The sequence below is a fragment of the Mercenaria mercenaria genome, chromosome 3, assembly GCF_021730395.1.
Source record: "Mercenaria mercenaria strain notata chromosome 3, MADL_Memer_1, whole genome shotgun sequence".
NCBI lineage: Eukaryota > Metazoa > Mollusca > Bivalvia > Venerida > Veneridae > Mercenaria > Mercenaria mercenaria.
Window position 1 is genome coordinate 53,500,839 of NC_069363.1, and position 14,771 is coordinate 53,515,609.

At 34.0% G+C, this 14,771-nt stretch overlaps 1 protein-coding gene across 1 annotated transcript in view; it reads left to right on the forward strand.

The window, feature by feature from the left end:
* The first annotated feature begins 1,177 nt into the window (after positions 1 to 1,177).
* LOC123524758 (uncharacterized) overlaps positions 1,178 to 14,771 on the forward strand; it is a 44,595-nt gene continuing 31,001 nt past the window's right edge. The window contains exons 1-2 of the mRNA XM_053538506.1: positions 1,178 to 2,236; positions 11,732 to 11,849. Coding sequence (XP_053394481.1) covers positions 1,906 to 2,236; positions 11,732 to 11,849 — 449 coding nt within the window. The 5' untranslated portion in view covers positions 1,178 to 1,905. The remainder of the gene's footprint in view (positions 2,237 to 11,731; positions 11,850 to 14,771) is intronic.

Genomic DNA, 14,771 nt, shown 5'->3' on the forward strand with positions numbered 1-14,771 from the left:
TACCTGTTTGGTCGAATTTAAGGCAGTTATTTGGAAGTTTGGAAAATGGTGGCCATCTTAATTTGAATAGTCTGTGTAACTAAATAACCTATTTTGTTGGTAGTTTAACAAACATAAATGTTGGGCGATTTAATTTCTACATACATAATGACTACTAAAACGACCTAAGCTAGCATAGAAGATAATTAAAGTCATCAAAATGTGAAAACTTTGGTGGCATTAACTCATACGTATAATAATTTCGGACTAATTTGAAATGGCTGTAAGCTTGAACTGATATTGCTATATCTGCTTCCCTTTTGATGTTCCCCATAGGGAACTTCCTTGAAAATGTTGTAGTCATATCAGTTTTTGCAATATTTTCATTATTTCTACTACTAGCAAAGAATAGATTTGTCAGTATGCAAATAGACCAGAAATGAAACACGATCCGTAGTTTTGGCAAACTTTCATTAAGGTGCAAAGGAATCTGATACTTTAGTTGATTATTCATTTATTTTGTTTTCTTTATTGTAAACATGTGGGTTCTGTTCCTTTATAAAGGATTAGAAGTTCTTAAGATTTCCTGCGTAAGTATATGTACTAATGAGGTGGGTGTGGTACATCAACCCCTGCTTTCTATATTTTATTCGGTATATAATATATAGCGTAGCACTATTTGACAACCAAAGTAAATCATTGATTATTTAAGGCTTTAAAAGATAAGATTTATCATAAGAAATGTCACATAAATTTCTTTTTCACCATCAAAATCAGCATTATCCCTATGCAATGTTAAATTGTATTCATTAGACACCAACGTTTTTAAAATCGTCATTAAATTTTACTGACATGTAGTTCAGGCCGACATCCACCCTTAAAAGGTTTCTGAGTAATATATAACATCATGGTATATCTCAGCCTTTGCCAAATTTCTGGGTTACGACTTTCAAATTTTTTGGCCTTGGCCCACAGACCAATTTCTTTGGTTAGTTACGGTATTCTTGTACATTCGGTAAACTTAATGTTATCCGAATATATATATTTGAAACTCAATATCTCGAAATTCAAGGAATCAAGTGTTTTACTCCAAAATAACCGAAATTCGACTTAAAATTAGATTTTGTGCACGTGAGTTTTTAACAGGACTTGAACCCGTTTTCGAGATAGCCGGTATTGTGAGGTAATCGAGCTCGAGTTATCGAGTTTCAGCTGTATGGCTTGCATACATGCTTGAAGTTTCCGGTGATTTCAACGGTGGTGGAAATCTTTTTGGATGACTTTCGTGCTGTAAATGATGTATAATGAATTACACCTATGTAGTAGATTCGTGCAGCAATTATATTATTCGTCATGCTGGATTAAAACAAAATACCTTGATAGTTCCTTTTTGTTCCTTATTTCTCGATTAATAAACTTTATTTAATGAAATATTAATGTTTCGCTGCAAATGATAACACAAAACCGGAACTATTGCGATGGTTTTGTCATTGTAACGTCATGACGTATAACCGTATTACGGACGTAAATTTCCCGCAGTTTGTTTAATACGCTACTGCAAGAAAATGTGCTATGAAAATAATTTATTTTATTTTTATTATTACTTGTTGTATTTGGCTTGCAAAAAATTGATTCTATAACTCACTGTACGTGCAGATGGGAAACTCCTGCTCTCGGGTTAATGTTAATGCGATAACTTAGCATACAGTTACCCTTGAGCCGGATATTCGAACCCATGCTGACAACCAGTGAAAGAATCTTACAGTAATTTGTTTTTGAATAAAATATGTGTGTTCCATTACTTTGTATCATTTTCCCTTCAACAACATAAATATTTCAGAGCCTTTCGAACTGGAGTTACATATAAGCGTTGTTGGATCAACGAGAGAGACAAGTACTGAAGGAAATCAACGTATACACAAAAGCATGAAAGATTATACTAACAATCTCAGTTTTGACTCAGATGCGCCTGTACACTCTACTGACCAATCTGTTCACCGCCTTCTTGATTACATCAATACCATTAAAGACTGTAGGATCGTTGATGTGTTGAACACAGAAGATTGTGTCAACATAAAAATCCATTGTTTTACTTGCAAGGCCGTTGAAGATTTTCTTAAGTCAGTAATTGGAAACGAGTTTCAGAGAGAAACAATTGTCCTGAGAAAATGTTTAGCGATGCAGGAGCACATAAAGGTGCATGATGTAGTAGCAAGCTGCTCATCAGAAAGTATAGAAAATACAAGGAAGCGTCTAGGTAAGTAAAATGTATACTAGTATTTACTTTGATTGATTGGATAACAGAAGTAAATATTATTGTAATCAAATGTATTTAATTGTTCTCCTACTATCTGATCTACATCTTCCTTCAATATTCACGGAGTTCTGCAAAAGTAAGTAAAACTTTCAAGATTCTTGGCAATCTTTTATTGATATTATCAATAGTACGCAGTTTCTATGATTTAAACATCTCTGGCACGCTAAGCGGTATTATATGTCTTAATTTCAATTTGGTTCGCAAGTATCGCTAAAAAGTATTTCTTATAATTAAATAAAGTTCTGGCTATTTTTATAAGACATTTTCGACTGCAAAATAAGCTTATTGATGACAGTAAAGTTGGTAGGCAGTTGGTAGTTGATAGTTGAACATTCGAATAACCAACTACTTACTAGTTGCCAGTTGGTTATTCAAAATGTATAAGCAAGTCTGATTACCTTTTAAAACATAATGATAAAAAATCATTCTAATCCATGTTTTGTTCTTTAATATTAATCTTCATTTCTTAAAATGCATTCAGCAGTCACAAAAAGTACCTTGAGAGCCAGTTGCCAATTCGCGATATGTTTCAGAAAAGCTTCTTTATTTCAGTCACAAATGGATAAAATCATTCAATATGATATTTTATATTGTTTTTCATATCAATATCTGACACTTTCAACGTAAAGATCAGTCTTGGAAACACTAAGGAGAGCCAGTTGCCAATTCGCGTGCGAATAACCAACTGCCTACTGGTTGGCAATTATTCAACATTTTACTGACAGTCATTGTTTCGGGAGAACATGATAAAAAATTCATTCTAACCTTTGTTTTGTTCTTTTATGTTAGTATTTATTCTTTTAAATGCATTCAACAGTCTCAAAATGCTCCAGGAAAGCCAGTTGCCAATTCGCGATATGTTTCAGAAAAGCCGATTTTTCAGACACATATGCATACAATAATTCAATTTTACATATATTTTGTTCTTTCGTATCAATATCCGACACTTTCAACGTATAGGTCCGTCTTGGAAACACTCAGGAGAGCCAGTTGCCAATTCGCGTGCGAATAACCAACTGCCTACTGGTAGGCAGTTGGTTATTCGACATTTTACATACAGTCAGTGTTTTGGTAGAACATGATAAAAAATTCATTCTAACCTTTGTTTTGTTCTTTTATGTTAGTATTTATTCTTTTAAATGCATTCAACAGTCTCAAAATGCTCCAGGAAAGCCAGTTGCCAATTCGCGATATGTTTCAGAAAAGCCTTTTTTCAGAAACATATGCATAAAATAATTCAATTTTACATATATTTTGTTCTTTCATATCAATATCCGAAACTTTCACTGTATAGGTCAGTCTTGGAAACACTCAGGAGAGCCAGTTGCCAATTCGCGTGCGAATAACCAACTGCCTACTGGTAGGCAGTTGGTGATTGAACATTTTACAGACAGTCAGTGTTTAGGTCGAAAATGATAAATAATTCATTCTTATCCTTGTTTTGTTCTTTAATGTTAATTTTTATTCCTTTAAATGCATTCAAAACAAACAAACAAAAACAACAATTCTTTTTACGCCACATGTCTGAAAAAATGGTTTAATAAACGACAACTTGCTCCCCTGGTCTTGCAAAGACTAGGGAATGTATTTAAACCGATTTATATTTATATTTGGTTTTCGACTGAAAAAATGACTTTCTGAAAATGGCATCAACAATCTTACTGCTACATGTACGCGTCAACATTAAATCGCCCCTATTTAGTATACGCACGTATTGTGTGTTCTATATACTGACTAAAGGTTAGGGTTAGGTTTAACATAGGTTTTACTAGTATACATTCAATGTATGCGTAAACTCAATGCGTGAGATTTAATGCCGACTACAAGTAGGTAGTTGTTTTTTTTTTTGCACGCCACAGGCTCTCCTGAATGTTTCCAAATGAAAGTGTCAGATATTGATTTGTAAGTACAAACTAAATGTTTAAATGGATATATCTATTAATATTGAATACTTCTATGACTTTCGACCGAAATAGTGAATTTTTGACAAATGTAAAATAACCAACTGCATACCATTAAATATATTCACATGGCAGCAAGTGACCAATGAAAATCCTCGGGGAAAACAAAGCTGCAGGTCAAGTTCAATAACACCGTTCATGAGATCGAGTTTCAAGAAGTTTCAAGTCATAAATCAAGCTAGACGAGGAATCTTAGGTCATAAATCGGTTGTGCTAATGGGGATATTACGCATCGGAATTTAAACAATGTGCAGAGTTCATCAGGGCTGAACATCTGACTGGGGTTAAATGCCTAAGTTCATTTCAGGACAGGTTCAAAGGCATTGTAAAATTGAAAGATTTTCAGTTAAAGACCGATCAAACCAGTTGCTCAACCCACGAGAAAATTAACTTTCCAAATCGGAAAAAATGTTGAAAACGAAAAAAGACAAAAAAAAAGGATAAATAAACAAAAAACTGGTCTTCCTGAAAAATGCAGAAAAACAAACTGTTAGTAGAATTTGTAGTCTACATATTGCTAATATCCAGCAATATGTAGACTACAAAAGAGAAAAAGAGTTATATATTTTTCATTGATTATTAAAAGAATCAGTGCTTTTGTTATATGTATAGTATATTATAAACAAGTCTGATATGCAACACTCATTTACCTTTCTGTGCGTCTGTTTTACTTTTAGTCATAATTTAAATGTAATTTAATTTACAAGATTTTGGTTATTGCTTTGATATTTGCAATAACTAAATGTTTCAAATTCATGATTTATATATATTCTACTATATCATAATGAGCCGCGCCATGAGAAAACCAACATAGTGGGTATGCGACCAGCATGGATCCAGACCAGCCTGCGCATCCGTGCAGTCTGGTCAGGATCCATGCTGTTCGCTAACGGTTTCTCTAATTGCAATAGACTTTGAAAGTGAACAGCTAGCTTGGATCCTGACCAGACTGTGCAGATGCACAGGCTCGTCTGGATCCACGCTGGTCGCAAACACACTATGTTGGTTTTCTCATGGTGCAGCTCATATAACAATGTTTTTGTTTTACACATTCCTTCTAATTATTTCACACACTGTCTAGTGTAATTACCAACGTTGACCACAGCCGTAATCTATAGTCCCGCTGCTGAGTGTTAATGTCCATTTTATTGACTTGGGAGTAATATTAATGACATGCATCGTCTTAGCAATCTAGGACCTGATATATGATATGGTAAATGCACTTCTGCATTTGACCTTTTTATACAAAGACATAACTACTCTATATAATGAACAATCCACTACGCATAATGACATAATGATTATATTATCACATATCCTCTTCATATAATCTAATAACGACCCTATTATACGGCAGCGCAAGCTTCGTATGAGGATTTAGGGACCGTTTTTTTCTTTTTAAAAAGTATCCGCTTTATATAAAGAAGTACTTACTTTATGTAATGGTATTTGAACGAACTCCATTGGTATTTGAACGAACTCCATGTAAAGAAATATGTATTATATATAAGGATGAAACCACTTAATATAAAAAAGTTTGCACTTTAAATAATGCCAAATATGCAAGCAGTTCTTTGTTGCATAATAAAATTTCAGTTGCTATTAATATTTTTCTTGTTTTGTTGCTTCTATATAATAAAGTGAATAACGTGTTATTGATATTGTCAACCCAAAAACTGAATTTTCATCCGAGCCGATGCAGTGATGGTGTCATTGATATTGTCAACACGAAAACTGTATTTTCACCCTCAGCCGATGCAGTGAGGGTGTTATTGATATTGTAAACCCGAAAACTGTATTTTCACCCTCAGCCGGTGCAGTGAGGGTGTTACTGATATTGTCAACCCGAAAACTGTATTTTCACCCGCAGTCGATGCAGTGAGGGTATTATTGATATTGTCAACCCGAAAACTGTATTTTCACCCTCAGCCGATGCAGTGAGGGTGTAATTCATATTGTCAACCCGAAAACTGTATTTTCACCCTGAGCCGATGCAGTGGGTTGTTATTGATATTGTTAACCCGAAAACTGTATTTAAAACCGAGCCGTAAATATCAATAAAACACTCACTGCCATGTATTATTTGAATATTATGGGGCGTTTAAATTGAATCACAGTTTTCTAGCACATAGTATGTTTATCTAGCTGTATTAAAGTTCGTCGTTCCGCTTAGGTAAAATGACAATCTTTAATGTGGCTAAGTAATACATATTTCAACTATATCTGTATGTTTCAATTTGAATGCTCTATATATGTAGCTTTCTTTTAAAATCTGCCAATTAACGTTTTTCAAATTCTTTTCCTATTCAATTAAAAAGGAAAGATATTAAATATTTTCCAGTTCCTTACCTCGCGCATAATCAGTCATGTAATATTCCTATGCATTTATGTTTTGTTTTCCGTTGGCCTGGCTTGCACTTCTTTATTAAGGCAAACTTTCATAGCATAATACATACTTTCCTCCATACATCGTTCGTCATTACTATATAGTACTACAAGGGCAATATCCATATGAAAATGAAAGCTGATAAAAAGCCAACAAGTTTGAATTTTTTGTTCGTTCCGCGCGCAAATCCATTAAAATTAACCGTCTTAGGTCATACTCTTGGCGAAAAACAAAGATTTCAGCACACGTAACATAATCGTTATTGGTGGTTTGGGAGATTTAAGCTTAAAGTGTGAAATTTCCAGCTCCCTTCGCTAGGCATGTCTACATTTAGTATTGCATAGTTATAACATAAGGAAGGTACCGAGCAAAACAGTCACGAGAAACATTTCCTTGTATATTACACATAAATAAACAAGATTCAGACCCCTCCCTGCCCCTCCAACAAAAATAAAATCTACATGCAATATATTTATCTAACAACATAAAGTATTTCCACATTATAACAATGTTAATGCTCTTGAATCTTATCTCAATATTATCAAAATATATTAATTCTATTGTCTGTGCATTAGTATCATATTTTCATGAGCCAATAAGAAAATAAAATTAAAAGAAAGCAAGTTTTTCAAAAGGCTGCAAACAGGAAAAATGCATTTCTCACCATGTATTTAATCTTGGTTTTGCAGTTTATTATGACAAAATAGAATCTGAAAGTACATTCAAATAGTACTATATATATTTCAGATAATAAATAGTATCAAATATCAGTGCTTAATTAGAAAACACAAAACGCATAAGATATATATATATATATATATATATATATATATATATATATATATATATATATATATAAACACTTACCTTTCATTTGCGACATTATCCCCGAAACACATTCTAGCTGTAACAATACGTGTTCAGATCAAAATCATCCAGATACAAAACATAACAGTATCATAATTGTGACGTCCTGTGACCCTATAACTCTACAGGGGTCTGGAATTTTACTGCTATGGTGATAAGTTAATTGTTTCAAAAGTAGGCATGACCCCTAATTACTTTCTTGTAGTTTGTCAGTTCAAAATTCAAATTTCAAATCGTTGAATTTGAAGCTAATGTTAATTTTATTAACGAGATGTCGAATAAGCAACTGCGCACGCGAATTGGCAACTGGCTCTCCTTAATGGTCCCAAGACTGGTCTACTTGGTGAAAATATTTGATATTGATAAAAAAAGATAATAACAATAATTAAAACATTATTGTATGTTTTATGTGTGTAAAAAAGATTTTCTGAAAAATGTTGCGAATTGGCAACTGGCTCTCTCCATGCCTTCGAAGACTACTGAATGCATAGATTTTAATAAATAAAAAAATGCTTCAAAGACGATATTTTTATCATTTTAGACAAAATTGGACTTTCTTGAAAATGTCGATTTACTAACTTTCTGCCAGTAGGCATTTGGTAATTCACAAGCGAATTGGCAACTGACATACCATGGTGTTCCCTAGATCTATCTACTTGTTGAAAATATTTGATACTGAAAGAATATATGTAAAATTGAATTATTTTATGCACATGTGTCTGAAAAATCAGCTTATCTGAAACATATCGCGAATTGGCAACTGGCTCTCCTGGTGCATTTTCAGACTGTTGAATGCATTTAAAAGAATAAATACTAACACAAAAGAACAAAACAAGGGTTAGAATGAATTTTTTATCATGTTCTACCAAAACAATGACTGTCAGTAAAATGTCGAATAACCAACTGCCTACCAGTAGGCAGATGGTTATTCGCACGCGAATTGGCAACTGGCTCTCCTGAGTGTTTCCAAGACTGACCTATACGTTGGAAGTGTCGGATATAGATACGAAAGAACAAAGTATATGTAAAATTGAATTATTTTATTCATATTTGTCTGAAAAAAAGGCTTTTCTGAAACAATTCGCGAATTGGCAACTGGCTCTCCTGGTGCATTTTGAAACTTTTGAATGCATTTAAAGGAATAAAAATTAACATTAGCAAGAACAAAACAATGATAAGAATGAATTATTTATCATTTTCGACCAAAGCACAGACTGTCTGTAAAATGTCGAATAACCAACTGCCTACCAGTAGGCAGTTGGTTAATCGCACGCGAATTGGCAACTGGCTCTCCTGAGTATTTCCAAGACTGACCTATACGTTGACAGTGTCGGATATTGATATGAAAGAACAAAATATATGTAAAACTGAAGTATTTTATTCATATGTGTCTGAAAAATCGGCTTTTCTGAAACATATCGCGAATTGGCAACTGGCTCTCATGGTGCATTTTGAGATTGTTGAATGCATTGAAAGGAATAAATATTAACATTAAAGAACGAAACAAGGACTAGAATGATATTTTTATAATTCTCGACCAAATCTATGACTGTCTGTAAAATGTCGAATAACCAACTGCCTGCCAGTAGGCAGTTGGTTATTCGCACGCGAATTGGCAACTGGCTCTCCTGAGTGTTTTCAAGACTGACCTATACGTTGGAAGTGTCGGATATTGATACGAAAGAACAAAATATATGTAAAATTGAATTATTATATGCATATGTGTCTGAAAATCGGCTTTTCTGAAACATATTGCGAATTGGCAACTGGCTCTCCTGGTACATTTTGAGACTGTTGAATGCATTAAAAGGAATAAATATTAAAATTAAAGAACGAAACAAGGACTAGATTGATTTTTTTTATCATTTTCGACCACAACTATTACTGTCTGTAAATTGTCGAATAACCAACTGCCTACCAGTAGGCAGTTGGTTATTCGCACACGAATTGGCAACTGGCTCTTTTGAGTGTTTTCAAGACTGACCTATACGTTAAAAGAGTCAGATATTGATACGAAAGAACAAAATATATGTAAAATTGATAAAATTCAATTATTTTATTCATATTTGTCTGAAAAATCGGCTATTCTAAAACATATCTCGAATTGGCAACTGGCTCTCCTGGTGAATTTTGAGACTGTTGAATGGATTTAAAAGAATAAATACTAACATAATAGAACAAAACAAGGGGTATAATGAATTTTTTATCATGTTCTACCAAAATAATTGAAAGGAATAAATATTAACATTAAAGAACGAAACAAGGACTAGATTGATATTTTTATCATTTTCGACCAAAACTATGACTGTCTGTAAAATGTCGAATAACCAACTGCCTTATTCGCACGCGAATTGGCAACTGGCTCTACTGAGTGTTTCTAAGACTGACCTATACGTTGGAAGTGTCGGATATTGATATGAAAGAACAAAATTTATGTAAAATTGAATTATTTTAATCATATGTGTCTGAAAAATCGGCTTTTCTAAAACATATCGCGAATTGGCAACTGGCTCTCCTGGTGCATTTTAAGACTGTTGAATGCATTGAAAGGAATAAATGTTATCATTTAAGAACAAAACAAGGGTTAGATTGATTTTTTATCATTTTCGACCAAATCCATAACTGTCTGTGAAATGTCGAATAACCAACTGCCTACCAGTAGGCAGTTAGTTATTCGCACGCGAATTGGAAACTGGCTCTTCTGAGTGTTTCCAAAACTGACCTATACGTTGAAAGTGTCGGATATTGATACGAAAGAACCAAATATATGTAAAATTGAATTATTTTATTCATACGTTTCTGAAAACTTGGCTTTTCTGAAACATATCGCGAATTGGCAAATGGCTCTCCTGGAGCATTTTGAGACTGTTGAATGCATTTAAAAGAATAAATACTAACAGAAAACAACAAAACAAGGGTTAGAATGTATTTTTTTTATCATGTTCTACCAAAACAATGACTGTCAGTAAAATCTCGAATAACCAACTGCCTACCAAAATAGCTGATTGGATTGTATGCATTCAAAGGAAAATAACAACCGCCACATTGCTGTGATTGTTCTAATCCCCAATGATAATGAGATTCAGGCCGAAACGCGAGGACGAGTCCATTTTATGATTACTGATAAAATTAAAATTCACAATGCTTGCACATTACTTGACAAGTAAATATTAGTATTTGTTTCATTTTAACTATCCAGATAGTATACTACAACATAGCTCAGTCGGATAAAATGCAGACCTATTACAATTGGATATAAGCAAATCGTTTTGTGAGTTCGAATCCTCGTGAGGATTTTTTTCAGATTTTTGATTTTGTTTTTCCTATTCGTTTTCATTTTTGTTCCCATATTTTCGTTTCTTTCTTTGATGGTTTGTATTTGCATATATATGTCTTTATATAACATAATAAAATGTTCATTATTCGCTTAAGCGCATGCATTTTATTAATATCATCTTTGATATGATGCTAAAACTTTCTCACCTGCATTATCGGCTCTGTCGTGTTGTCACAGAGCACATGAAGGAATCTAAATTGTTTATGCAAAATGAAATAAAAACAAAATGTCGATGCTGAGTTTCGAACCCACACGACCATAATTCTGCTTAACATGGACAGTATGCATTACCTCTGAGCTGATTTGCAATTAGTACTAAAACTAGACATATTTAGATTTTAACATGTTAGAAAAATGTTGAATTCCCTATGTTCCATTTTAATCTATCTATAGTCATGTTTGTAAACATAAAGCTATCGTTGGGACATAGTATGCATTTAAAGGAAAATAGCAACCGCTTAATCGCTGTAACGTTTAAAGCTTTCTCTTGAAAAAAAAAATCAAATTTATATTTCATTTTATCATGCCTGTCCCCATAAAGACGTAGAATGATCTTTGGTCAGCTTACAATATTCTTTACAGATAAACGGGGTTCTACAACTGACTTCACTTGTCGTAACCATCGGAGTACACAGTTAGATTTTAACATGTTAGAAAAATGTTGAATTCCCTATGTTCCATTTTAATCTATCTATAGTCATGTTTGTAAACATAAAGCTATCGTTGGGACATAGTATGCATTCAAAGGAAAATAGCAACCGCTTAATTACTGTAACGTTTAAAGCTTTCTCTTGACAAAAATTCAAATTTATATTTCATTTTATCATGCCTGTCCCCATAAAGACGTAGAATGATCTTTGGTCAGCTTACAATATTCTTTACAGATAAACGGGCTTCTACAACTGACTTCACTTGTCGTAAGCATCGGAGTACACAGTGCACATGGTATTGTTCTGACGATGACAAATTTTTCTGCTCCACGTGTAAGGACTCAAACCATAGGTAATCATTTACCTTTACATAAATGCTATTTATCAAACATGTAGTCTACGGTAGGAGAAAACCAGTTTGTGTTACTGCGATTATTTGTCCTTGTGTGTGTGTTATACTATTACTGTAGAGGGTACATAGGTGCAAGGAGTAGAGCATCGAACCCTGCTCCGGAGATCGTGGGTTTGAATCCCGGTAAGAGCAGATTTGACCAGTGCCTAGATGCTAGTACTGGGTGCGAGTACTGAACAGAAATCTAGGAAGCAGTCATCAGACGTAGTTAACAATATTATACAATGTATGTGAACTAAATAAAACTTACATGTACTTAAAGTTACCTACTAACTTCCGTCATATTAATGTAAACAGGCAATGGTCTTGAGCAGAAGGTTATTGGTGTTGCATTTTTGATAACCTGTCATAAACAGACTTTATTAAACCAAGTCTGCTATTATTGTATCTAGTGAAAACTACATAATGCCGAAACATCCTCTTATTTTAAAAAATCCTCCGATATTATACTTGACAGACTTTTTAATTCGTGATTTCTTCTAATTTCTTATCTGGAGTTTTTTTCCATTAGCAAATTTTTGCCGGAAGCATCTTGAGCAATCCTCTTGGAGTTTTAACGAATATATTCATACCTTTCTGTTTCTAAGTTGCCGAGTCTTATTCTTCATAAAAGTTATGAAAATTAGTTAATGTAAATATGGGATTCAGCTATGACTGTAATTAACGAACAAATCGACACTAAAGTACCTAAACACTTGTTATTTACAGCAGTTCAACTGTAACTATAGCAATAATAGAATGTAAAAGCAGTCAAAAACAATCTTTGCTTACGTATTACATAAGTAATTCATCAAAACTACAAATTATTCTGATAATATGCTCCCTTTATCCGAATACACTTCCTATGGTGTGAGTCTCAGACCATTTTGTTTAAAATGTCATTATTCCAAGATTGTTCAAACGATGGCACAATGCGTTGTCTTTCTAGCTTAAGTTTAGTCACGAAATCGACATTTGTACGTCTTAGTTGCTTTTTAAACTTGGAAAATACACTGAACACCATTAGCGGATGGTTTATTAAATCAGACCTCAGAACATTAAGGCTCTGTTGCATTTATGTTTCATTCACACATTCTCTACTAAGTTTACCGTCTTGGTCGATGTTTCCCTAAACCGACAAAAGTTTGATCACATGCACTAGAATCCAGGCATGCAAACGCGTTTAGTTGTTACAAAGAAGAATCCCATGACAATCCTTTCAATAACCTCTATTCTTTTTATACGCCCGTTTGAAAAACGGGACGTATTACGGGAACGCCCCTGGCGGGCGGGCGGGCGTCGTCCACAGACTTTGTCCGGAGCATGTCTTCTACATGCATGGAGGGATTTTGATGTAACTTGGCACAAATGTTTGCCATCATAAGACGGAGTTTCATGCGCTTGAACCAGGTCCCTAGGTCTAATGTCAAGTTCAAACTTAGAGGTCAAAGTTCAAATTCAAGAATGACTTTGTCCGGAGCATTTTTTCTTCTTGCATGGAGAGATTTTGATGTAACTTGGCACAAATGTTCACCATCATGAGACGGAGTGTCATGTGCAAGAACCAGGTCCCTAGGTCTAAGGTCAAACTTAGAGATCAAAGATCGATACTTTGTCCGAAGCATTTTTTCATCATGCATGGAGTGATTTTGATGTTACTTGGCACAAATGTTTACCACAGATTGTCACGCGTAAGAGCCAGGTTCCTAGTTTAAGGTCAAGGACACACTTAGAGTACAAGAATGACTTTGTCCGAAGCATTTCTTCTTCATGCATGGAGAGATTTGATGTAACTTGACACAATGTTCACCGCCATGAGACGGAGTGTCATACGCAAGAACCAGGTCCCTAGTTTAGAATTACTTTCCTTTGTTGTTACTATAAATAACTTATATTGTTACATTTTTATTACTGGCCGTAGGGAAAATTCAAGACTACTTTACTGTAGTACAACATGCATGGTACATCCAATTTTTAGGTGTATTTGTACTTAACACTACCTGGTTAGGATTGTTTTAAGATTAATAACTTCCCTTAGTTGTTACTATTAATAACTTATATTGTAGCTTTTTTTATAATTGACCGTAGGGAAAACCCAAGACCACTTTTCTGTGGTACAACATAGATGTTACTTACAAATTGTAGGTGTATTTTAAGGTATCTCTACCTGATAAGTAGTTTTTTGTGGACTTAATAAAACAAAATATAGTTTTCTTGGGGACGTACTTCCCTTTGTTGCTACTATAAATAGCTTATTCCTGAAACTTTTTAACCTGGTTGTTAGAATTGGATATGTCATTTTTTGGGCTTACTGTCTACCAAACTTATACAGAACATGTTTTACTGTAACATCTACAAGACGGGCGTATATTGTGACATTCTGGCACTCTTGTTTAGTTTGAATTCAGTAAAATAACCAGTTATATTTTTAGCTTTCGCTCATGGTGAGCTATTTTGATCACGCTGTGTCCGTAGTCCGTCATGTGTACGTGTGTCAGTCATCAACAATTTTGCTTGAATGACATCTCCTCCACAACCAATGGATGGATTTTGATGGAACTTGGCCTGGATATTTCTTAGGTTATCCTCTGGAAAAATATTCTTCTCCTAAACCGCTGATTCTATTTTGAAATAATTTCACAGAAATGGTCCTTATGTTACCGCCTAAGTTTATATAAATTATTCTGATTTGTCAAAAACATGGCCGCCAGGAGGCGTAGTTACTTTTCCCTATATGTATATAGTGAAATTTTTAAAAATCTTCTTGTGTGAAACTGCTGGCCCGATTTTAAAACGATTTTACACAAACGGTCCTTATGTGACCTTTTACTAAGATTGTTCAAATTATTGTCAATCGTCAAAGAACTTGGCAGCCAGTGGTCG